Source organism: Typopeltis vanoorti, chromosome 14 (assembly GCF_054136105.1).
Source record: "Typopeltis vanoorti isolate ZY-2024b chromosome 14, IOZ_Tvanoo_1.0, whole genome shotgun sequence".
NCBI lineage: Eukaryota > Metazoa > Arthropoda > Arachnida > Uropygi > Thelyphonidae > Typopeltis > Typopeltis vanoorti.
This window is the reverse complement of record NC_143562.1, coordinates 52852279-52879333: the sequence shown is the minus strand read 5'-3', so window position 1 is coordinate 52879333 and position 27055 is coordinate 52852279. Positions and strand designations below refer to the sequence as shown.

At 34.8% G+C, this 27055-nt stretch overlaps 1 protein-coding gene across 1 annotated transcript in view; it reads left to right on the top strand.

Annotated features, from left to right (window-relative positions):
- sfl (N-deacetylase and N-sulfotransferase sfl) overlaps positions 1–27055 on the top strand; it is a 118835-nt gene that overhangs the window by 66983 nt on the left and 24797 nt on the right. Inside the window, exons 10-12 of the mRNA XM_090403904.1 lie at positions 6034–6216; positions 12634–12730; positions 23568–23691. Coding sequence (XP_090260030.1) covers positions 6034–6216; positions 12634–12730; positions 23568–23691 — 404 coding nt within the window. The remainder of the gene's footprint in view (positions 1–6033; positions 6217–12633; positions 12731–23567; positions 23692–27055) is intronic.

The window sequence follows — 27055 nt, the reverse complement described above, 5'->3', positions numbered from 1 at the left end:
TTTGAAACCAACCATGCTTTGCATCCAATTGTTATTTTATTTTTGTATGAGGCTGCTCTCTCCCATAAAAGGTTTTGCAAATCTGTAGTATAGATGTATTGTGGGTGGGCAGTCAAAGGATTTGTTTTTTCTATTTTTATAATTTCGATATACATTTCTTGTATTTTTATTTATTTTTTACATAGTCTGGAAATCCCGCTCTAGAAACTTTTTCAAGCCACTTCTCACACCATGCAATGAAATTCATCTTCATCTAAAGATAATCACAAGCATCCATGCCCATGTTGTGATTTGAACCTATAGCCTTTTAGTTGGAGAGCAGATGTGCTAAACCACTCATCCAACCAGGCTGGCAATAAAAGAACTGATACAAAATAAATATAAAATAATTGTTTTAATATACATATTAAATATTTTTATTTCTGTATTTGTGAATATTTTTTCTTTTCCATAATCCATTAATTTTAACATATTCACCTCTTTCCTTTTGAATTCTTATTATCAACATCTGTAGCTGTTCTTCCATCTGCAGGTAAAATGCTACTGAGATGTGTAAAATTTGAAATAGTTTCAGTTTTTACATTTTCACAATGTACTTGGTACATTGTGATTCACATTAATTCTTATTTGTTTTGTTTTTTATTATTATCTTAATTTCTATGGAGTCACAAGACTTATCGTGAGAGGTCAACATTAGTCAGTACGAAGTCTGTTGTACCACTTCTTAAACTCATCTATTGTTTCCACTTACTACCTTCTCAAGCAATGCATTCCATGTTCCTATCACTTCCCATGCAAAAAACTTGCTTCTTATCCTTTTTACTCACTACTTCCTTCTGTATCTTCCAGCGTTGGCCCTTGTCTTTGTTCCTTCCCCTCACTCTACCACATGAAAAATTTACTCAGTATTAATATGATGATAATCCTTCAACAGCTTAAATGTCGCAATCATATTTTCCTTTATCTTCTATCTGCCAAACTCTGTGGTCTGCATACCCTGCCCTCAGTCTATCCTCATGATCAACATTGTATAGTTCTTGAAAGTTTTTCCACTTGGTTATACTATACATTAAAGATGCCATTCTTGGTTTAATCCTTTATCCAAGTGTAAGCAAACAAAGTTTGCATGTGAAGTAATTTCATTACTGGGTAACTCGTATATAGAGGCTTCACATCACTTGCATTAATATCCCATAATGCACAGCTCATATATTTATGGACATATATAATGCTATGCATTATGGCAGGAGTGTCAAACTCAAATTGGGCTGTGGGCCATTTGCTATAAAACTGTATCTCAAGTGGGCTGCAAAAAATTTTTGACTAAAAAAACCTGCACTAATTAGAATCGAAGGGAAGTGAAAAAATGAGTATAAATAAATTGGAAAATTAATAAAAAATTTTATTTATTCTAAACATTACAAGACATAAAATAATATTATAATGATTATGACAACTCAAAAAAAAATATAAAGAATATTTTTATTATATTAATATTTACAATAGATAGCATTTAATCCAAATTAAAACAAAATTAAATTTTATTTAAATAAATCAAATATTTATATATTTATACATTCTAAAAAAAAGTATAAACTCTCATTAATAACCATCACAAAAATTTACAGAGCATCCTGTTAGTTTGAAATTTTTTATGTTTGCGTTGAAATAAAATACTTCTATATATATATATATATATATATATATATATATATTTTTTTTTTTTCTTTTTTTTTTTTGGCGGGGGACCTATATTTTGAATTTTTAAAGGAATTTTTAAATGTTACTAAAAATATTTTTGGGAAAAATTATAATATTTTTGGGTTAAAAAAAAATAATATATATATACTTGCATAATATAATTATAATAATTTAATTTCAGTATTTTATTTTTTTCCCGACACTTGACAACGTTTATTATTAACCAGCCTGTCAAAATTTGGACTCAAAGATTGTGAGCATACGACCTTCATTATGGCAGAAAGGTTGACATCGGTTAATCTTGATCTGTGGGCTATTTCGTTACCTTTCATACATGAGAATAATTGTTCACATAAATAAGCTTCTGAAATAACAGAATATTTGCTGCAAACTTTTTTATTCTGGATATTTTTGACCTAAATAACTGTATATTTTTGGTACACCAACTTCTTGGTATTTCGCTTTTAGAATGGAATCATTTTGGAAATCAATAAGTTCCATTTGAATACAAATAGGAACTTTTTCAAAATTAAAGGAAAAGCGAAAAAACTTCTTCTTTCTCCTTGAAATCTTTAAATTGCCTATCAAATTCTTTTATCTTTTCTAGTTTGGGACAATATTGAGAAAAGGTAAAACTTTGATTCTTATTGTTCAACTGTTCACACATAGGTAGGTAATTTAGAATATTCCCTTTTAAATGATTTTGAAACAAAACTAACATCTAAAACTTGTCAGTGCATCATACATGTGTGTTATTAACCGATCTTTCCCCTGAAGCTTGACATTTAAATCATTCAAATGTCCTGTAATATCATCTAAGAATGCCAGATCTTGTACCCATGTCTGATCATTAAGAAATGCAACATCATGATTTTTCATTTCTAGGAACAATTTGATCTCCTCTAGAAGTAAAAAAAAAAGCTTTTTGGAACCTTATGACAAGATAACCAATGAATCTCTGTGTAATAAGGTAGCCCTTCAAATTCACTCTCCAAGTCTTTTAGAAATTGTGCAAACTGGCGGTGATTGAGGCCTCTGGATTGGATGAAGTTCACGGTATTTGTCACAGGTTTAAGTACGCTGCTCATTTCCAACATTTTGGAGCACAGGACCTACTAATGAATAATGCAGTGGAAAGATTGCAGTTTTGGAATGTCTAGATACATTTCCTTTAACTTTGCGGCAAGTCTTGACACAAAATCTTTATTTTTGCTTGTCATTGCTGGAGCACCATCGGTTGTCACTGCTACGAGCCTGTTCAGAGGAAGTTGATATTTTTCAAAAATGCCCCACGTGGCGTCAAAAATGTCTTCTCCTGTAGTGGTGGTTTCATGAATGGGAATCATTTCCAAGAACTCTTCAATATATTCATATTGTCGTCGTAAGCCCGAAGAAACAAAGCAACTTGAGCCACGTCATGAATATCGAAACTTTCGTCAAGTGCAATTGAAAAGCACTGTAAGTTTGCAGATATTTCTTGCAACTGGTCACACAGATTATCTGCCATTTCGGTTATTCTTTTGATCACAGTATTTTTGGACAAAGAAATATCGCGAAATACTTGCACATTTTTGGAACATACATTTTCGACTGCTTTTATCATACATTCCTTAACCAAGGAACCGTCACTAAAGGGTTTGAAATGTTTTGCCATTTCATAACTGGCTCTCACTGCTGATTCATTATCTTTCATAATTTTTGAAAATACTTGTTGTTGACTTTGAAGTGAATTCTTTACTTCTTAATTTTTCTTCTCTCAGTTTTCCCTCAAACCGTGAATATTGTTCTTTGTGAATTTTATTGTAGTGCCTTTTTATATTATATTCTTTGGAGACATTAATTGTTTCATTACAAATAATGCACACAATTTTGTCCTTTGTTTCAGTGTAGAAGTAAAATAATTCCCATTTTTCTTGAAATTTTCTCCTCTCATCAGCAATTTTTCTTTTTCTTGTTGGCTTGGAAAGCGACATTGCCTCGGTGAATAAATATAGTATTAATATTATTAACAATTTTTATAAAAATATTTGAATAAAACTGCACAAAACTGTAGACCAGTGCACGATACTATTGCAAATAAAAATAAAAAATAATAATAAAAGGGATTCTCTCACTGCTAGATTGTCGTTGAATCATGTTCGGCGCACTGACTTTAAAGATCACTGATTAACTGTAGCAGGCAATTATAAACTCATAGCTGAATTCCCATGAGTGCGTATGCTGCGTGTCACGTGAACAGCTGGTAGCCAATAGGATTCAACTTTTTCAGTACGCTACCAGCAGCGTGCTGTAAATTAACAATGAAAGCATAAATATAGTTTATGATTGATTAGGATCGGATCTAACATTGAAATTGCAACATAAATTTTTATTATTGCAATTATATTATAGCAGATTGTTGCATCCATATTGTAACTATGTAGTTTACAATTGATTAGGATCGGATCTAACATTGAAATTGCGATATAAATTTTTATTACTGCAATTATATTATAGCAGGTCGTTGCATCCATATTGTAACTATAAATGTCGTATGAAAATGAATAAATCGATACCGTATTTACTTGAATATAACTCACACTTTTTTTCCTCCAAAATTAAAGCTAAAAAATCATGGTGCGAGGTACTTGCGGGGATTTTTAGAAACTAAAGTTTTCAGAAAGAAAACTGAAAATGAAGATGATACCAAGAATCTCCTCTTCGTTATAGCTACTTCCGGCTTCAAGAGCGGTTTCCTTGTGTGCATTGTCAAAGTCATCTATCCAAATAGCGTCATGTTCTTTCCCATTATTCCAAGTAAAAATATACAAGTAATTTACAAGATTTTAGATATGTAATGAACACCCTTCACGAATATCTGAGAAGTGAAAGCAGAACGTGAAATAGGCAGCAATGGTAGGCCAATAGCGATAGAACAGCTATGAAGATGTGGATACGATTGGTGCGATATTAACAAAAGATCGTGTTACCAAAACACAAAGTCAAGCCTACATTTTTGAGCTGAAATGCTAATTCTCTTCAACCAAATTCCATAATATCTGAAACTGTCTTAACAACATTCACTCTATGTGTCTTAGTTTTAACATGTTTACGAATTTTATTGCAGCTTTGTGTTTGAGTTAGTGGGGCATTCACACACATCTAACTAAAAAACAAGAGATTTTAGTTAGATACTGTGTTTTCCAGTGAAACATGGTTTTGCTTAAGTCTAAACAGCCTGGTTAATGTGGGAGGGGACATGTGATTCATTAGTTAGTGCCATTTTTATAGCAGTTGTCTCTAATTGCAGTTGGGGAAGGCATGTTGTTTACCGCGGGGAGTGAGTTATTGTTCTGACGTGAAAGTGGTTAAACTTTATTTTCGTGTGCGACGTACAGTACATGCAAAACTTTCTTTTTTCATAAAGTAAAATTAGGGTACAGGGGTGTGAGTCATATGTGAGGGCGAGTTATATTCGAGTAAATACGGTATTTCTGTTTTATTATAAAAAGCAATCATCCTTTTTTTAAAATCTTTCCTTGAGGTGTCAGGGGCCGCCCCTGCATTATGGGAAGGGTCACTACCCAGATCGTTTTGACCTTCATTGAGGTCTTATCAGTGGGAACCAGACCCAGAAGTCCTATAGTCCTGTGACAATATCTTTGATGTAAAGCTTGAACAATAATGGTCCCAGCAGTTGAACCCCATGGAACTTCACTAATGACCATCCTATTTGCTGATACCGTTCCTTCATATATATCTGTCTGTTACCAATCCAGTCCACTAACCTGATATGGTCTGTTTCTTCCTTATGTCTCTTTAGTAGGGGTTTCTGTGACCTTGCTCTGCTAAACTGGCCACCATCATTCCTCCACTATCTTCTAAAACTTAAAAAACATAAGCAGTGGTTAGTCAACAGCCATTTATTATCCAGCTTAAAAATTACTGAACCAACTTCTCTTACGCTCCTTAATTTCATCTATCTCTGTTCTTTGGAACAGTCTCCCATACTCTGTTGTCTCTTTCAAAGATTTTGATGTTCAGCAGTTCAAAAAACACATCAACATATTCTTTATTCTTACTCTCTTCATACATGGCACTAAGCTTTTGTGTGTCTTTCTATCCATTAAGAAAGATTCCATATGAGACTGACTAACATACCCTTATTTGAGAAGTTCTTGGAAAGATTTTCCTTCAAATTAAGAACATTATCATTACCACTTCAGCTATATAGTCCTTATTATCATTCGATGCTAGTTTTTCAGTTTTATGATTTCCTGTTATTCCCAAATTTATACTGTGTTATATACTGTATAGAATATAATGAATTTTCTTTTTATTGTATTTTGCCAGGTAAATGTTTTCATGACTCATCTTTCTAATTATGGGAATGATCGTTTAGCCTTATATACCTTTGAATCTGTGGTCAAATTTGTGCAGTGTTGGACCAATCTGCAGCTTGCTACTGTCCCTCCACTTCAGTTAGCTGAAAGGTACTTTCAGATGTATCCTGATGAATCTGATCCTATTTGGATGGTAAGTTGGTATTATTTATCATAGCTATATTTTGCGCAGAAAATCATTGATCACATTATCCCATTTACGTGAGATTTGGATATATCTCACAAAATGAGATAATGTGGTCTTCACAAAAAAAGAGGGGGGGGGGGGATCCTTTCATAAGATGATAGTAAAAGCTTCAATCCTTGGCAAACTTTGATGTTACTCTTGCATCCTTTTTTTAGGTGTGAAATTTTTAACTGCTAATATCCGAAAATAGGATAACAAATAACAAACGTCATATTGCGCCAAATCAAAGGTTAGAGCAGTACTTAAGATAACATCGGAAAGTGTGCTCCATGTATTCCTCAAAAGGTTTAGAGTAAATGCTGTACCATTCTTGAAGTCAGCATATGCAAACTGTGGAATGTAATGATTTTTACAGATTTTTTTTCACTTGGTGAAGTAATATATTATATCAAAAAACAGTTTATATTTTTATTTTTCACTGATATGGACTCTAGCAAAATATCTTGCATGTGAACTTATTTTTTTCTTGCTTTTATACCAAGAAAAATTAACTTCACTATATGGTATTATAGTGAATATGAGGAATTTCTCTCAAATCTATGAATAGAAATTTATAATACTAATAGAAAATCCACATTAATAGTAATGGGAGACTTGAATGAAAAATAGGTAGGTATTCTGTGAAGACAAGGATGAAATAATTTGGAAATTGATCAAAGAAATGATAGTCATTGAAATTTGTAGGAATGCTGCTGATTACTAACACTTCCCTGTTTTTTCATAGAGATAGTCACCAATACAACTGGACCAAACTTGATGGCAAAACCAGGGAGGGGAAAAAAAAAAAAAACAAAAAAAAAACATTGATTACAAGCATGTAAAATATTATTCCAAAATTAAAAATAAATAAAATAACAGAGAAAACAAGTATAGATTTTCAATACAAAATTCCATCACAAAAAAAGAAAAAAAAAAAAAGAAAAAAAAAAGGTGTAAATATTTCTACCATCAATAGGAAAAGATCTAAGACTTGATGCTTAAACATTAAATTAATATACAAAATTTGTTTCAAGAAAAAGTAAAGTTGTAAAATAGTAACCTGACCTTAAAAACACAGAATGATTTTGGGCAAAAAAGAAAAATGTAATACAAGGGGTGCAATAAAATGAAGGATGTGTAAGAGAACTGAACCTTCATGTTAGAGGTTTAATGGAATATTGACAGCACTGGGAAAGGATTTAAAACTGATTTTTAATGCTTCCAATATTTCGTCTCGGTCACTGAGACATCTTCAGAGATTACAAATAACTTTTGTAACACGCTCAAATACAACACAATACTATTTTTTCTGATGTGCCACAGATGTAGGGTATGGTGATGGCATTTCTGAAATCCTTCTGAAGAGATGGCCAGGAAATGGTGGGGAACTGATTATTTTTTTTTTAAATTCTGTCATCACTGTAGCCATTGGAAAGGAAGGTGTTGTGTATGTGGTTGAGTTTGGTTGAAAAGGAGGTTCCACTGGAACAAAGATTGTGGGCTCTATTGGTTAGAGTTTTAATAATTCCATATTGTTGAGAGGGGGAGATGATGGTGGGAGAGTTTGTGAATGTATCTGCCTGTGTGAATAGGTTTTCTATATACAGTGAAGGAAAGGTGTTTTATCTTCCTAAATATTGGGAGCATTAAAAATCAATTTTTAATCCTTTTTCCAGTGCTGTAATGATTCCATTAAACCTCCAACATGATGTTTCACATCATCACAGCACTTAAGCCTCAACACAAAAGAACTGGACCTTGGAGACTCAAAATTGATTCAGCCAAAGAGGCATGTGGCAAGATAATCTGCATGGATAGAAAAATCAGAACTCTAGTGGACTCAGTAAATTAAAGAGACAGTGAAGGAAAAGAAGAAAGCATATCAAACTGACTTATTTCCTGGCAAATAAGTCAGTTTGTTCTATTAGAGAGTACAGAGAAAAATGTAACAAAGTGAAGCACTATATAAAACTAGCTAAACAAAATTCATGAGAAGACTATGGAAACAACATAGAAAATAAATATCAAGAAAGTGGCTAAATATTCTGGAGGCTATTGAAAACGTTTAGAAATGAAGGAAAGAGTACTGTAAAAGAATCAGAGATGACAAAGATGGCATGAAAACTGAAGATAAAGATAAAGATGACCTTCTCTCATAATATAGAACAGTAATACAGCTCCTAGGAGCTGGGTTTCACATTATGGGTAAATACCAAGAATAGTGTTCGGAACTTGTTCCACCCTTACTATGAGTTGCCTTAGTGTAGCACTACCAAATGGATCAGGTGTTGCACTATCCAGGTATTTGCTTATGCTTGGACTCATCGAACTTTATATAGTTTCTATATTCGGCATGAAACTCTTTGCGTTTCTTATTCGGCTATGAAACAATGTGGGATGTAAGATCCCTTAACTTAAATGAAGATAAAGATATTCTAGACTTTGAAAGATTGCTAAATGAAACAAGCAGTGTCAGCATGGTGGTATAAAGCATTCAGCAAGAATGCAATCAGGAATACACATTCATATGGAAATGTGGAAAAGCAGCTGGAGTAGATGATACGTGACCAGAAATACTCAAATATGGAGGTATAAAAGTTTTGCTGTGGCTGCACTACATAATTCAGAAGGCCTGGTCAGAGTTAAAATACCAGATGATTGGAGTAGAGCTCTCGTAGTACCTATTTGTAAAAAAGGAAATAAATCTGGATGTGAGAATTACAGAGGTATTTCCCTGCTGAGTTTCCTGGTAAAAAAAATTCATGAGAAGACTGGAAACAAGTACTCTTGCAGAAAATACTCTCAAGAGTATTTGGGAAACCACTAAGAAAAATTGTTGAAGAACAATTTTTCTTAGTGGTTTGAAGGTAAGCTTGTTGAAGAACAAGCTGGATTCAGGTCAAATAGAAGTTGTTAAGATCAGATCAGATTTCACTTCAAAACAAATAGTTGATAACATTATACTCACCTGAAAGGATGTGTGCTTTGCATTATGGGATGCTAAGGCAAGTAATGTAAAATCATTAGCCTCTATATACAAGTAGCCTAGTCGTGAAGTATCTTCATATGCAAACTTTGTTGGCTTACACTTTGAAAAATGATTAAATAAAAATATAATTTCTTGGCTTCCTTAATTTAATTTATAACCAAGTGGAAAAACTTTCAACAAATGTGTTATTAATATACGAGGTGGTATCAAAAGGTTTCGAGACTAGCTCTGTTTACGAGAAATTACTTTATTTATCTACGTTTACACACTATCACCTTCAAAATAGTCCCCATGCATATCAATACAGTGCTCCCAGCGTTCTTGCCTCTTCTGGAATGTGTCCTGGAAGTCTTCTTGTCGAAGCACCTTCTGTGTTTTGCACTGGATCTCCGCAATGGTGACCTTTGAGCTGGATCTTTATCTTCAGGAAGAGGGCGAAGTCTGCAGGAGCCAAGTCTGGCAAGTAGGGTGGGTGTGGAAGTGAGATCATGTTGTTTCTGGCAAGAAACTCACGTGAGAGAAGAGCTTGGTGACAGGGTGCATTGTCGTCGTGGAGCATCCAGTTTTTCGCGCACCACAGATCTGGTCGCTTTTGCCGAATGTCCTCCCTCAGACACCTTAAAACCTGGCAGTAGAGAACTTGCTATTGACGGTCTGGCCCCTGAGGATGAATTCTCGATGCACAATGCTGCGAATGTCGGAAAAGACGATGAGCATGCACTTGGTCAAGCTGTGCACCTGCCTCGCCTTTTTCGGTCATGGAGATGATGGGCTCTTCCACTGTGAAGACTGTTACTTCGTCTCAGGGTCATACCCGTACACCCAAGTTTCATCACTGGTAATGATCCTCAACATGAAGGATGGGTCATCCACGGCATGCTGATGGAGTTCTTGGCAGACTTCGATGCTGTGTTCCTTCTGCTCCTGGGTCAGCAGCCTGGGGACGAACTTGGAAGCAACACAGCGCATGTTCAAATCACACGTGAGGATTGTCCCTGGACTGTTCCATATGACACACCAACAATAGCAGCAATGTTGTGGAGTGTTCTCCGACGATCCTCATGCACAAGTTGCCGAATGGTTTCAACATTTTTTGGGGTTGAGCTCGTTGAAGGTCTTCCTGGTCTCTCATTGTCTTCCAGTGATGTTCTTCTGCTCTTGAAGCATGCGTGCCACTCAAAACATCTCGAACGACTCATTGCAGCATTGCCGTAAACTTGCCGGATCATGTCAAACATCTCTCTGTGGCAGATTTGCCCAGTTTCATGCAGAATTTCACGTTTGCTCTTTGTACTAACTTGCTGTCCATGATGAAATCGCAGATGTGGTAATGCAGGTGGTCAGAATAGCATCAGTTGCACAGCTCTTGATGTACACAGGACGATGTCTTTTGGCCTTTTGGTGTGCCACTCAAAACATCTCGAACGACTCATTGCAGCATTGCTGTAAACTTGCCGAATCATGTCAAACATCTCTCTGTGGCAGATTTGCCCAGTTTCATGCAGAATTTCACGTTTGCTCTTTGTACTAACTTGCTGTCCATGATGAAATCGCAGATGTGGTAATGCAGGTGGTCAGAATAGCATCAGTTGCACAGCTCTCGATGTACACAGGACGATGTCTTTTGGCACACTGACTTACGAAGGTAGGTGCTCCCTGTGACTGTGCATGCAGCCTTGTGATGCCATCTGTTGGTGTGTTACAAACCTAATCTCGAAACATTTTGATACTGCCTCATATTTCCCTGTTATTTCAATGGTATTTCAATTAAGAGAAATGCCTTCATCTGCTTGTTTTGTAAATGAAATGTCTAGAAAAGGTAATTTTCCTTCATTCTCAAGTTCTAAGGTCAATAAACCCAGTGTTAGTTATTTTATTATATTAGTTTTGTGGTCGAAAATAACATACTGATCAGCAATCAACAATATATTTTGTGCTGTTTGCCTCTATCTCATGCGAGATAGTTGCAAATAAACTATCACCCTCAGTCATGAAATCCTCCTTAACTCATATTTTTGATGGTTGCAATTCTTTGGATGTCATCAGTAATACCCCCCCCCTCCCTGAAAATACAGTATCCTTTGCATTCGGTTCTTGTAACTAAGTCATCTTCTGTCAGCCAAGTCTTAATGCTTCTGATAAGATTTGGCTAAGTTAATCTGACTAGCACCAAAACCTCCTCCCCTTTATTTCTGATGCTTATTTCTGAATGGGTTGTTAATTATATGTGAATTTCAACATCTCTTTGTACCCCAATTACCCTGGTGTGATATAATTAACAACCCATTCAGGTTTGAAATCTGGGAACTGCACTCACACCGGAGTGCATCCCTGCAACACCTCTACTTTCCCTGATTTTGCACTTCAAACCTCTCACTGAAAAACTCTTACTTTAAACATCTATTCCACAGCCATTGCAATGCAATCCATCAAACATGTACAAGTCCTTTCTTTCATCAACTTCATTACAGACATCTATAAACTGTGCACTGTTCTTCTTGCACAGTGTCTCTATTTTCCTGACTTTTTGTCAATATTCTTCACTCCGCTATCATGTATTTTACTCTTCCCAACCAAAATGGTACACACACAAACATTTCCTACATATTCACTCATTATTCTCTTTCTTTCCATAAATTGTTCATCTTTTTTAATGAATTCTATTCCACACACACTGCACTGAACAAAATCTTGCATAATAAATTTCCATAGCAAATATCTTGGCTGCCGTTCTCTTATACATTGGCACGATACTTATAATATCTAGTATAATACAAAAGCATGCAAATTTTTCTTAAAAACTAGACAATTCACTCTGTCTTGTGCTTATAAAAACAATATACAACAGATGAATCTAATATTATTAACGAAATTCAAAAACATGGCATCTTTTTGCACCGCTCTAATTACCCTCTGTTTAAAACTGCATTGGTAATGGAAATCAATCAAAAAATTATATATTTACAAATAGATTCTTTTTTCTTTCTACCTTTTTTTTTTCTTTCAGAAACTGAATACTGTTCTGACTCATGCAGTTTGATGGATAATTTTAGAATCTTAGATTCAGCATATTTTTGATATGCTCAATGAAGCTAATTAGAGTAGCAGGGCTGTGGATTTCAGAATTACCTATTCTATGCTAATCACTATTTTATTTTATATTTGACAAGAATGTATTAGATGATATAAAAGTTTGACTGCACATCTGGAGAAAGAGGCTGAACTATCTATTTATTGAATTGGAAAACCATTTTAGCCAAAATTTAATATTTTAAAGATTCTTGGCAAAATATATAATAATTAGTACAGGTGATTCTGAAATCTTAGACTTTGTTACCCTGCAAATTTAGTCTTAATATGACCTGATATATTATTTCTCATTAATGCATTTACAGAATCCTTGCAATGATAAAAGGCATTCAGCTATTTGGTCAACAACAAAATCATGTGAGCAACTTCCAAAGTTCCTTGTTATTGGTCCTCAAAAAACAGGTAATTTTTTGTATAAACTAACCATAGAAAAAAAAAAACAAGTATTTTTATTATTTTTTGCTTAAATGCAACTTCCTAATTATAAAATAAAGTTTACCTAATAATTTTACTTTTTTCCAAACATTGACTGCACTCAGAAATACCGAAATAATTCTTGCTAAAATGAATGCCTTCATTCCCTATACTATTCCACTGGAAATCCAAACCTTGTTTTTTCAGCACATGTTAAAGCAGTCCACAAAAAACTATTCAGGATTAAGTTAGTTCATCGTTCATCATACTTTAACAGTATTACACAACGCCAAAACAATGAATGATAATAAGGTATTTATTAACTTTCTAATACTTTGCTGTTTTTTAACCACCAAAACTGCTCACTATAGCAAACACCATTATAGCAAACTGGCTCACTAGGACAGATTGCTGATATGCATGACCAAAGTGCTTTTCTAAACATACTTGATGATACCTACATAAAAATTACATCATCCAGCCTAGCAGAATGAAATTCAAAATGCTAACTCATAGAGCCAGGTCTATTTATTCTGATGTTGTTGCTCTTACCACAGAACTCAACTACTTTTTATACTTTTTTTTTTCCCAATGGCTACAGTTCCTATAAAATTGATAAAATATTACATACCTGTCCACCCACTATTCCTATCCCTTATATCTGGGGTACATATTTAAAGATAACTGAAGTAGCAGCAAAGAAATATAACCTTTACACCATGCTTCAAATTAGCAACCCTGAACTGCTCATTGAAGGATATATTATTATTATTAAGAAAAACCTTAACCAGTTAGGAGTTAGGAATTCATTGAGGGAGGCAATACTATTCGCACCAGCTGTTATACCTGTTCTTGAATTCATTCATGCTACTTGCACACACACAATATCCAATAGCAATCCATTCCAATCATGCAACACTATGAGAGAAAAATCTAGCCTCACCCCCTTCTTGATAGCATTTATTCTCAACTTCCAAGGATGCCCTTGCATCCTTTTCCCATCTTCTATCCATTTATGCTCATGCGTAGACCTATACTTTTTGCTGTGTAAGCATTCTGAACTGAAATTCTACGGAATAGGTTGGTTACTCCTCATTCCTGGAGGTATCCTATGTCTGTAGAGGTGTGTGTTCATGAGGCCGGTTTGCCTGCTTGCGGGAAAAACCCAAGATAAATTGGGGAGAAAAACTCTGCAGTCCACGCCCAAGACCGGCTAACTTGGCTCTGTCTGAGAAAGATCCTAAGCTCCTCATGTCAGCGACAGGAATCGAATGCAGGACACTCCTTTCCCAGGCATATGGTTGTGAAGCGCATAGCCACTCGGCTAACCATGCAGACTCCCATCTTCTATAAAATGAAAAATTCCATTTACCGAAATTCTGTATATTATTTTAAAAAGTTTAAATCTTAATCATATCACTCCTCTTTTTCCTGTTTGCTAGTGTCTGCAGCCTACAAATTCTCAATCTGTCTTCATAATCAGTATTCCACAATCCTGATATCATTTTTAATACCTCCTTTGCACTCTCTCTCTCTACTCAGAATCACCACAGAAACCAGGCAACCAGCCTTCATGCAGTATTCCAAGTGAGGTCTTCAAGGTCTTGTAAAGAGGTAGAATGATTTTCTTATCTTTGTATGTCAAGGTGTTTCAGCATTGCAATTATTCTCTGAGTTGTATTTACAATGTTTGCTATATGACCCTTGAACTTCAACTTTCTGTTTACTAAAACTACTGTCTACTAAAATCCCTAGCCTGATCAGCTTCTAGCATAATCCCACCAGTATAATGTGACATTAGATATCTAATCACACCAAAGTGCATCACTTTAGATTTATTGACATTGAACTGATAGCCTTTTTCACATGCCCACAATTCCAGCCTATTCAAATCATTCTGCAAGCACTCCCTATCTGCAGTGCGTGTTCCTGATTATTTTATCTATCTTTGCATCATCAGCAAATAGCTGGATGTCGCATGTCAAATCCTTCCCAAATGTCATTAATGTGTAGATTGAATAACAATGGACCAAGTATTGATCCTTGAGACATACCAGTGGATATTAAGAAATCTTTCTTCAGGATATGATAGAGGATATTTCATCCTCTATCATATCCTGAAGGAAGATTTCTTAATATCCACTTTGGAGAATATGACAAATGCATTCACTACATTCTGCCATTAGTGTTGTCAGTGAATGTAGCAATTAGATAACAGTGTTGTAAATAGTTGCATGTGAGTTTTTTTTCATGTCAAATATAAGCATTCATCAGTAGTGCTTGTTATCCTAATTTTGTTCTTTTGTTTGGTTCTCGCTGCTTGTTTTACTGTTACTGTGTTAGTGCTAGGCATTCTGTAAATTGTGTTCATAACAAAGTGCATATCAGCAGCACAAAAATCTTCATTACAAAGATCAACTGCAAGAATTGTTTTATGTATGCATCAAAAAATGTGAAAGATATTTGCAGACTGTTATGGGGAACAAAAGAAGGGAATTATTAATGTGGTGTAATGATATGTTAAATATTAATGAGGGATATATTAATGAGGTGTAATGATATGTTAAAATATTTAAAAATTTGGACTAGCATTTCTGGGAGTTAATCAGAAATTGGATGAAATGCTAGTAATGATAGTGAAAGGAATGGAGTGGAAAATCTTAGGCAGGAGTTGATGGAAATGAAGAGTGAAATGAAACATCTGGAAAATGAGATTGAATATCTAAAGAAGAGGTTGGCTGAGGTGAATGAGAAGGAGGAAGTTAGTAATATGAAGAAAGTATCATATTGAGATTCAGTTATTAGAGGTGTGGGGAATAAAAAGGTACACAAAATATGTTTTCCAGGTGGAACACTGAAACAAATAACTGATGCTTTGTATAGAAGGAAAGAATAGTCATCAGAATTAGTGATAGTTGTAGATAGGGATTTAACAGAAATTGTTGTGGGAAGTAAAGGATAATAGTTTTTTTGGGGAAGTGGTTAGCCTGTTGCCCAGATATGATAATAGTGAGTTGAGAAGGAGAGTAGAGATGACAAGATGAGATGGCTGAGTTATGTGAGGCAAAAGATGTTCAGTTTGCGACTCTATGGAGTGAATTTGAAGGAAAGTTAGAATGGCTTAAAGTTGATGGTTGCATGTAAATGGGTTTTGTGTTGGACATTTAAAGAAACTGTTGTTTGCTTAGAAAGTGTGGAATCAGAAGTTAGCATAACTAAATGATCAAGGAGATTGTGAAAGGACAGGAGGAAGATGGATACAAGGCTGAAGATGTGATTATTCAGCATAAAGGTGGGATGGGAATGAGATGAATATGAATGGCAGTCAGGATCAGAGAAATGGGAGTAGTCAGACTGAAGAGAAAGGTATAGTATAGTAGCTAGGGTAGGGAGTGATGGTGTTGGTGGGATGGCTTCAAAGAGATTAGGATTGTTATATTTCTATACCAATGTAAAGTATTAGAAATAAGGAAGTTGAGTGTGTTTCATAATTGAATTAGTATGTTTAAAGATAATTGGTGGGAAAAAAACTTGGTTGTCTGAAGATGATGTACTGGTGAAAATAGAAATGGAAAGCTATACAATTTTTCAGAAAGATAAAAAGAGGAGGAGAGTACTGTTAATGATAATAGAGGCATTGTGTTCACAACGATTGGAAGTTACAAAATGGTGTTATCCATGAATATTTTGAATCTGTGTGGTGTGTTAAGTTGAAATTAACAGAATAGTATATGATCAATATTATTTTCGACCACTAAATACTTAAATAAGATAACTGAAAATTGGGTTTTTATTGGTCAGAAATTTGATACAACTAATAACTGACAAGAGTAGAATGTGGCAGAGGAAGAACCAGAAGCCATCCCTTCAAGTTGTGTAAATGTGTGGTGAAGAAGAGTGCGAGTAGATTTTTTTAAAATGGAGTTGTATCAAATTTCCAACCAATAAAAACCCAATTTTCAGTTATCTTATTTAAGAATAGTATATCTTAAACTGTTTAAACTAAACATATTTGGTCATTTTATAATTAAAATACAAACTTATTTATTACTGACCATTTACAAAAAACAAAATTGCATTAGAGCCTACCAGTTTCACCAGCAAACTGTCTGGCTTTTTCAAGACATTTACAGAGACATAAAAACTAGTAAATGCAAATTGAAAGGAACATAAAAAATGTAAACCAACTAGTAGCTAAGGTTACACGTTCGCGTGACAGAGAGGACTTATTGTTCTTATTCGTTATCACGCATGCGTGTTTGTTGTAAACGTGTAATGTGATTACTGGCTAGCTGTAGTTCAGATTGATTTAGAGAGAGGATCAGGTTTTTCAACGAACTGTTTAGGATTGCACCCTGATTTCTGTTGAGTTTTCCACCGGTTATTAACACTATTGTGGCTTCCTTGAATAAACGATGTCTGTAGTCATCATCCAGATATGGCATGGAGTTGTTTTGCCACTCTATCATGTGGTTAGATGTACAGAAATGATGTGCTAAGCCGGAAGAGATACTTCTGTTGTGGTTTACATCACCAGCATGTTCTTTTTGTCTGATTTCTAAACTCCGCGAAGTTTGTCCGATGTAGTCAAGACCACAGGAGCAAGGAATGTAATATACTCCTGGATATTTGTAGAAAGGCACCTTATCTTTTGGGGATCCTAAAACTTGTCTGATGCTGGTGGTTGGTTTGAAGATCACTCTGATGTTGTAGGCGCTTAGTATTCTGGATATTTGATAAGAAACTGACTTGATGAAAGGGATCACTACAGTAGAAATGTGCTGGGAGCGTGATTCTTCTTGTCTGCGGTTGTCGCTGTATAGATATTTTTTGATGATGTTTTGAGGATATCCATTTTGTGATAATGTGTTGGCTATTAGTGAGAGTTCAGTCTGTATATCCTCCTCTTCTGATATAAACTTTCTGGCCCTATATTTCAACATGTGGATAATGCTCAGTTTGTGTGTCTTGTGATGGTTTGAAGTATAATGAAGATATCTTCCAGTATCTGTGGGCTTTCTGTAAATAGATAATTTGAACACTATTTGATTGTTTCTTTATCAAGATGTCTAAAAAATGCAGTTGGTTGTTGTTTTCCACTTCCAGAGTGAATTTTATCTTGCTATGTATTGAGTTGATTTTATCCACAAACGATTTTAGGTTTTCTAAACTGTCTTGCCATATAATGAAGATATCGTCAACATATCTCCACCATGTAGATGGTCTAGGGGAGATTGTGGAGAGAATTTCTTTTTCAAGTTTTTCCATGAAAAGGTCTGCACAAGATGGTGATAGTGTGTTTCCCATTGCTAGGCCTTCTAATTGTTGGTATATGGTGTTGTTAACCTTGAAGAAATTAGATTGAAGGCGGTGTCTAAACATCTGTGTGATGTCTAGAGGAAAGAGATCTTGGATGATGTTTATGAAGTTTGTTTTTGTAGATGGTCAGTAATAAATAAGTTTGTATTTTAATTATAAAACGACCAAATATGTTTAATTTAAACAGTTTAATGAAACACAAAGTTCGGTGCATGGAAAGAGAAAAATGCAGAAAGGCCAAACTTTTGAACCACCTAACGTTCTTTAAACGTTGCAGGGAATTCTCCATCATTCCAAAGTTCCTAATAGTCAGAGGTCATATCAACTCTATATCAGCTAAAAAAATTTATCTACGCACTTCATTGTCGCTTGTAAGAGAAAGGATTCAACACACGAGATATGAACTAAATAAAAGTGATATTAATTGCCACAAGTTATTTGATGACATTTCTAACAATTTAGAATATACCATATGGAATCGATTAGATCAAATGATACAACGCAGTTATGAAAAAACTTTCAATCTTTATAAGGATAAACAAATTAGGAAATTCAATGAACTTTACAAGAAAAAATATCGGACACAAAACAACCTCCCGGACAACAAAGTGATTTTTAATTTGTCAAATCATAGTCTCACAAAATATGAATCTGACATTCTCAAAAAAGGTTTTAACTTTGCAATTACACCCAAACACATTCCTAAAATGGATTTCATGTGTGGAATTGAAAAAGGCCTATACCCACTACCGCAAAAAGTAGCGAACACTATTAGATTCAAAAGTACGATAATCCTAGCCAAAGCCAAACCTATTCTCAACATGTCTCCTTATTATAGAAAGGCAATTTTCAACTTGAAGAAAAACAAAGATATTATTATTACAAAGGCTGATAAGGGAAATTCTACAGTTATCCATAACTCTAAAGATTATTATGATAAGTTAAATGTATTACTATCAAACAACTCCACCTATAAGATCCTAGACAGAGACCCCACAATAAAAAATCATAATGAAACAAACCAACTAATCAGAAATTGTAACATTTGGCCAGAAGAAGTGAAGAGAACACTAAAATCCTCACATCCTATCACTCCAAGACTATATGGGACACCTAAAATACATAAACAGGATATACCTCTCCATCCAATCGTTGATGGAAGATCATCACCAACCTACCTTTTGGCAAAGCATCTTGCAAACTGATTAAATAATAAAATAAGATCAACAGAATCCTATATCAAGAATATTCAACATTTTGTAAATAAACTCCAAGCCATTAAGATTGCACCAACAAACATGCTAGCCAGTCTAGATGTTGTATCCCTTTTCACCAGTGTACCAGTAGAAGAGGTAATAAACATCATCCAAGATCTCTTTCCTCTAGACATTACACGGATATTTAGACACTGCCTTCAATCTAATTTCTTCAAGGTTAACAACACCGTATACTAACAATTAGAAGACCTAGCAATGGGAAGCCCACTATCACCATCTTGTGCAGACCTTTTCATGGAAAAACTTGAAAAAGAAATTCTCTCCACAATCTCCCCTAGACCATCTACATGGTGGAGATATGTTGACGATATCTTCATTATATGGCAAGACAGCTTAGAAAACCTAAAATTGTTTGTGGAATAAATCAACTCAATACATAAGATAAAATTCACTCTGTAAGTGGAAAACAACAACCCACTGCATTTTTTAGACATCTTGATAAAGAAACAATCAAATAGTGTCAAATTATCTATTTACAGAAAGCCCACAGATACTGGAAGATATCTTCATTATACTTCAAACCATCACAAGACACACAAACTGAGCATTATCCACATGTTGAAATATAGGGCCAGAAAGTTTATATCAGAAGAGGAGGATACACAGACTGAACTCTCACTAATAGCCAACACATTATCACAAAATGGATATCCTCAAAACATCATCAAAAAATATCTATACAGCGACAACCCCAGACAAGAAGAATCACGCTCCCAGCACATTTCTACTGTAGTGATCCCTTTCATCAAGTCAGTTTCTTATCAGATATCCAGAATACTAAGAGCCTACAACATCAGAGTGATCTTCAAACCAACCACCAGCATCAGACAAGTTTTAGGATCCCCAAAAGATAAGGTGCCTTTCTACAAATATCCAGGAGTATATTACATTCCTTGCTCCTGTGGTCTTCCCTACATCAGACAAACTTCGCGGAGTTTAGAAATCAGATAAAAAGAACATGTTGGTGATGTAAACCACAACGGAAGTATCTCTTCCGGCTTAGCACATCATTTCTATACATCTAACCACACAATAGAGTGGCAAAACAGATCCATGCCATATCGGGATGATGACTACAGACATCGTTTATTCAAGGAAGCCACAATAGTGTTAATAACCGGTGGAAAACTCAACAGAAATCAGGGTGCAATCCTAAACAGTTCGTGGAAAAACCTGATCCTCTCTCTAAATCAATCTGAACTACAGCTATCCAGTAATCACATTACACGTTTACAACAAACATGCATGCGTGATAATGAATAAGAACAATAAGGCCTCTCTGTCACGTGAATGTGTAACCTTAGCTACTAGTTGGTTTACAATGTTTTTTATGTTCCTTTCAATTTACATTTACTAGTTTTTATGTCTCCGTAAACACCTTGAAAAAGCCAGACAGTTTGCTGGTGAAACTGGTAGGCTCTAATGTAAATTTGTTTTTTGTAAATGGTCAGTAATAAATAAGTTTGTATTTTAAATAGTATATCTTAATAGGATGTTATTTTAGTCAGAAAATGTGGAGAGTACTAATTGTGAAATGTTTAGGCAAATTGATTGGGCATGTAAAAAAGAAGCTGATCTTGATGGAAGATTTTAATTTGGATTTAATCAGGAACATGGATTTGGAAGGAGATAGTGTATGAATAAGGAGAGTAAGTTTCTTGAATTTCCGATTGATAACTATCTTAAACAGGCAGTATGTGATGGAAATAGCTTGAGGTTTAAGGGATTTGGTGATATCCTCAGAGAATGTGGTTATGAGGTATCAGCATTTTTGCCAATTATTTAATTCATCATTATATATTATACTGTGTAAATGGTGCTGTGCAAAACATGTAGAATAGAGGTAGGTATTAGGAGAATTGATAAAAGAAAGTGTTCAGGTGTTGGTTGAGTTAGATGTTAATAAGTTAATGGGAATGGGTGACATATCACCATGTTTTTAAGGAATGTCCTTGACCTGGTTATATAATGAAAGTCTTGTAGTGGGAAATTTCCTAAGGAGTGTAAAGAAGGCAAGATAATACCACTGCAAAAGCATGGACAGAAGTTTCCATTTATAGACCAGTCTGTATATCTGCAGTTGTAGTCAAGGTATTGGAGATTTTGGTTAGAATATAATGCAGGGTTTGGCTGATGGGCATAGGATTTTTTATGATGGTCAGCATGGGTTTGTAAAGGGTAGATCTTGTTTTAGCAATTCACTTTGATTTTATGATAAGGAAATGAAGGTGTTAGATAAGAGGGATTCATATATGATGATATTGTTGGACTTTATACAAACATTTGATACATTATCTGATGATAGGTTGGTATACATATAAACTTCAGAGGATGAGAATGCATAGTACATTGGTTCTTGGAGCAATATCTCAGAAAAGGAGGGATGGTGACCAGTGGTATGTGTCCCAGAATTCTGTTGTTGGGCACTTTCTTTTTAACTTATTTGTTAATGATATTTCATATGGATTGACTGGGGATCTTCAGTTGTTTGCTGATAATACAAACATAGGAGAATTATAAGGTCTGATGTTAATTCCCTTGAGGAAAATTTGAGTGGGGTTGTTTTAATAAGTGTAAAGTGTTGGAGTGCAGAGATATAAGGCTGTCTACTATATTGCTGGAACTGTGCTTCAGGAAGGGGACAAGATTTGATATCTAGGGGGATGATGGTTGACAGTAGACTGAAGTTCAACACATTGCAAGGACTGTACATCACATTGCCAGTGTGGAAAGCACACTGATCAGACCACACTAGTCCAGGTGTGATCTGACCAGTGCTTTCCAAAGCCTCCATGGAGTCAGGTGTAGGAGGTTCACTCAACCAACAACATATTGTGCTTGGATTTCGTTCCTTGGTTTTCACTGTAATGTGGAAATGTTATTGAGAATAACGTTGTGGAGAATATTGCCTTCACTCAGAGAATAGCTGTATAAGGACCTTGTCTGCCATTCTCTGACCAGTATTGGCCATGAAGAGATTTAAGTTAGCAAAGGGATTTTATTGGATTAATACAGAGGGAGATCATAAAAAGAGTAGAACATGGCAGAGGAAGAACCAGAAGCCATCCCTTCAAATTGTGTGTGGTGAAAAAGAGTGTGAGGAGTAGATTTTTTTAAATGGAGAATTGTGGGTGAATGGAGCATGTTACCAGAATATGTTATGAATACAGGCAGTGTTAAGGACTTAAAGATTCAACATGATAAATATGTTGTTGGTTGAGTGAACCTCCCACAATTAGCCTGATGACTCTATGTAGAGCGTGATAATGATAATTATGGCAAGTCTGGACTGGCAGGTTATGCTTTGATCTGTCATTTAACATAGGATTAGATGAAAGAAAAAGTGTGCTATATAGAAGTAGCTATAAGTTGGAGAGGCTAAGTTTAGAGTCAGTAGTGGCTATGAAGCATTCTTCTAACATCAGCAGCAGGTATGACTGCATTAATCTACTAATAATTTGGAGATGGTTATCTCAAGAGTAACTTCATCTCAACAACCATAAAAACTTTTTCTATAACTTCAGAGGCTGCTAAATGAGGGCTTTAGGCCTGTAGTATATCATATTCTTAAATGATCAGAATGTCATCAGTGTCATTTATTTATTAGTGAGACCTTAGAACTGCCTCTATAGTCTTCTGTTAAAGAGCTAGGTAAATGAAAATGACTATGGGAACTATATGACCAATTCCCATAGTTGTGTATATAACATCTTCTTCTATGAATGCCAAATTGCCCATATATGCTGCTAGAAGTAATCATTTATATGAGATGATGATTCAGTTAGAATTTTTAGCATCATTTGCAGTTTTGTTTTGCCTTTATTTTATTTTATTTTTTTATTTGAAGGGGGGGGGATCTCTCATCCATGAAAGGCAGTAAAATTCACCTGCCATCTGACAGTCACAAACATCAATATCCACAGTGGGATTTGAACCTGCAGTGTGTTGGTTGGAGAGGGGGATATACTAACCATATAGTCAATCAGGCCACTATCCAAGCTGGCTAGAATAACAAAATCTATTAAAAGTTTCAACCTTTAAAATATGAACACAATTCATTACAGTTTGATTTGAATCAATTTCTAATTGACATCATTATTTGACATCAGAGAATACTTCAAGTTTTTCTTAGTTTTGATTTTTTTTTATTCTAGGAAATTTAATTTCAAATAGCAATATAAGAACCGAAAATAAATGATTCTGTATTTTTTAACAAATATTTATTGCAGGTACAACAGCATTGTATACTTTTCTTTCCATGCATCCTGCCATTGTAAGTAATTACCCTAGTCCTGAAACATTTGAAGAAGTCCAGTTTTTTAATGGAAGGAATTACTATAAAGGCCTGGACTGGTAAGTAATTTACATTTTTTTGCTTTGGACATTTAATAATACAATATCACCAGGATGTTGTTATCATATATATATCAGTGCCTTTGCATGCCAATTTCGGTTGGGTGTGCTGTTGTGACTTATGCAACCCATGCTACAAAAGTCACGCAAGTTTGACCGTATGATTGCATTTTTATTGATGTATGAAAGTTATGTGTATAGCACATCAGTGCTCATCTTAATTGGTTTAATACAATTAATTGTAGGATAACTTTTAATACTTTAATTTAATTTGCCAATTAATTGTAACCAAATCTGCGCAGAGCAGGAAACAATGCGTTTGTTTTAAAATACTGTTTATTAGAAAACAGTAATGAAGGAGAATTTTATATTTGGTTGGTATATTTGAATTACTCAAAGGTGTAAAATTTGGAAGAGGAGGATGAAGCTTACCTCCTTTGACTACAATACTGTTTCCCATTGAAAATAAGGACAAAAAAGTTATAAATTTATTGAAAATTATATATAAAAACTTGCCTACCACATCAGTTCATATCATACTTCTTGCATGCAAAACAGATGAACCTCAGAAAACAAAAACAGCAACTCATGACAACATTCAGTTGGGTTGGTTGACACAATAACTAATCACAGCCTTTAGGTGCTATTGTCTCAGAGCTCGCCCTATCTTGCCTTCTGAGCGGTTTGAAACTATTAGAATGCCAATTTGCACACCGAAAAGTGTTCCCTTCATGAAGTATATAGTTTATTAGTATATTACTTTTAGGAATTACGTGAAATCACATGATATTACTATTCAGTGGATGAGTACCATACACCTAGCACACCGGGGATATTTGCCCCTGATATATATATATATAGTTACTGGTATTTACTCAGATTGTCGACATTTTAAATCAGAATTTTACTGACTAGGTTTTTATCTTATCTCATTGTTCCTAGTCAGTAAAATTCTGATTTAAAAAATATATATATGTATATACAGGTGGTCCCCAAGTTATGACGACCCGACTTTACGTCATTCCATACTTACAAATGGGCTCCCCATAAGGATAATTAAAAAATTAAATTAATAATTCGGGAACTAGTTTCTACGTATGTAAATAAACTCACATGGCATAAGAGGTTCATTGGTGCAACATCTTTTCGCTAGCAGCTGGTCTCATTGATGTCCATTTGCAGTGCATTGCCACAACAATTGGATATCAATGAAAATGTCATTGACTTACTAGAGTCCATTCACAAGAATTAACAAATGAAAACCTTATTGAGATAAAGAAGCAGCTAATAGAAACACAAGAACATGAAGAATCAGAAAGATCCAGATCCAAGAAAGTTTACGACAAATAATTAACTGAAGCCTTTTGTCTCATTGAAGCAAGATTTGCTAAGCTTGAGAAGCAAGATCCTAACACTGAACGGTTTACAAAACCATGCAGTTAGTGAGCACATCAGCTGCTACAAGGCCATTTATGATGAAAAAAAAAGAAAAAGGCTGTGCAAACAACCCTAGATACCTTTTTTAAGAAATCAATTTCAGTGATAAGCAGCTCCCATTCTCTAGCACCATCTCCATCATTATCTTCTGATTATCATTAGCCTACCTTCTTGCCTTAAAAATTCCCCTTCTAGTAAGCAAGACATTGATGCAACCTTTAATATTCTTTTTTGAAATTTCTCCTATCTCTTGTGTAAACTTTTTTTTATATGAGTTTGTTTTTATGTTCTGTTTGTTTGAATTAAAAGAAAGAGCACGATAATTATTATTACAGTACAGGGGTATTATTATTGTTGTTGTTATATATGCCCTGTTTATCAGGGATCCAAGTTACATACAAATCTGACTTAAAGATGTTCTCATCCATAACCCAGGGACTGCCTGTGTATAATATTCCTGTAACGTGTTCTTGCTCATTGCAGAGGCCAAAATCTCTCACAGACCACAATACATATCACACCTAGCTTTAAAAACATTCAAGATTCAAGCAGTATAAGGTAAAGCATAATTAGCTGGTCTCATATGGCCCCTTTCTAAACAGGATAATAGCTTTTCTGTATGAATAATAGAGGGGGGATTGCAGTCAGAAATAAAAGGCAATAGGATTAACTGTTCTTGGCCTGTTATATGAAATGAAGGCAGGGCAGATGATGTGCTTTTTTTTAAATATTAATTATTGTGTATACACAATAATTAGTGGATGTTGAAATATACCCCTTCTTCAAATAATGAAGACCACAGATATGTACAGAGTTTTGAGAAAAAATGGAGGACTGAACAGATAGCTTCAGTGGCAGAACCATATTAAAAATGAGGATATTAAGAACAGACTTGATATTGTTAGCATGATCACTTAAACAGAATGGGAGAGGAAAGGTTAGCAAAATAAGTGTTTTTTGGGGAAGGATTTTTCTGTAATGGCAAGAAAAATACCCCAAGGAAGACCAAGATCTAGGTGGATGATAAAGACGTACCTTAGAAGACTGAAATATAAAATTCAGTGATGTTTGAGTGGAGATAAAAATGTCATAATATTGTTTTAAAGCTTGCATAGCAGCCTTGTAGTTTAAATAGTGTAACTTGAAAATATACTTTTTTATGGCATGTTTGAGAATGATCATCCTGATAATTTTCTGACCATATTTGTCATAATGCAGCACAGAGAAACAAACACAAGTTTAATGGATCCTATATTTCATCTTTATTACAAAGACATTATCAGAAATACAATTTTAAAATTGTAAAAGCACAGACACAAAAATGCTTAAAACAATAAGCAGATTAAAAGTTAATAAGTGGCACTCTCTATAGATGCAGTTGGCTAGCCTTAGTTGTTGGGTTGGAGGCCTAAGAATTAAAGTTTCATTATAGAAAAAGGAAATAATAATAGCCTGACTTCTCTAGATTCCCTAATTACTCATTTTTCCAGTGGCATCCTTTCTTTCCCACTTTATAGAAAACCCACCTGTACAGCTAGTTATGCACATGAGTTTTCCCACTACTCCCCCCCACCCCCAACAATATGGTATAATTAAAACCTTTGCCACCAGAGTCTCCAACTTCTGTTCCAACCAGGCTTCTCTTATAGCTGAACTTTCCTTTATCACCAACCCTTTCTGTCCATTGGCTGCAATGTCAAAAAATATTAACCAAATAGTTGTTTCTCCCCCATATCTTCACATCTCTTTCTTTCAACATATTGATTGTAGTAATGCTATTGCTATTCTTTATATCTGAGGCACCTCAGAAAAAAATAGCTAGAATTCTAAAGAAATTTCCCCTTCTTTCAAACTCCCTTTGAAGCCAACTGCCCTTATCTTCGCTTCTAAGGATCACCCCCCCCCCTTCATTCTCTGTTCCAGGTAT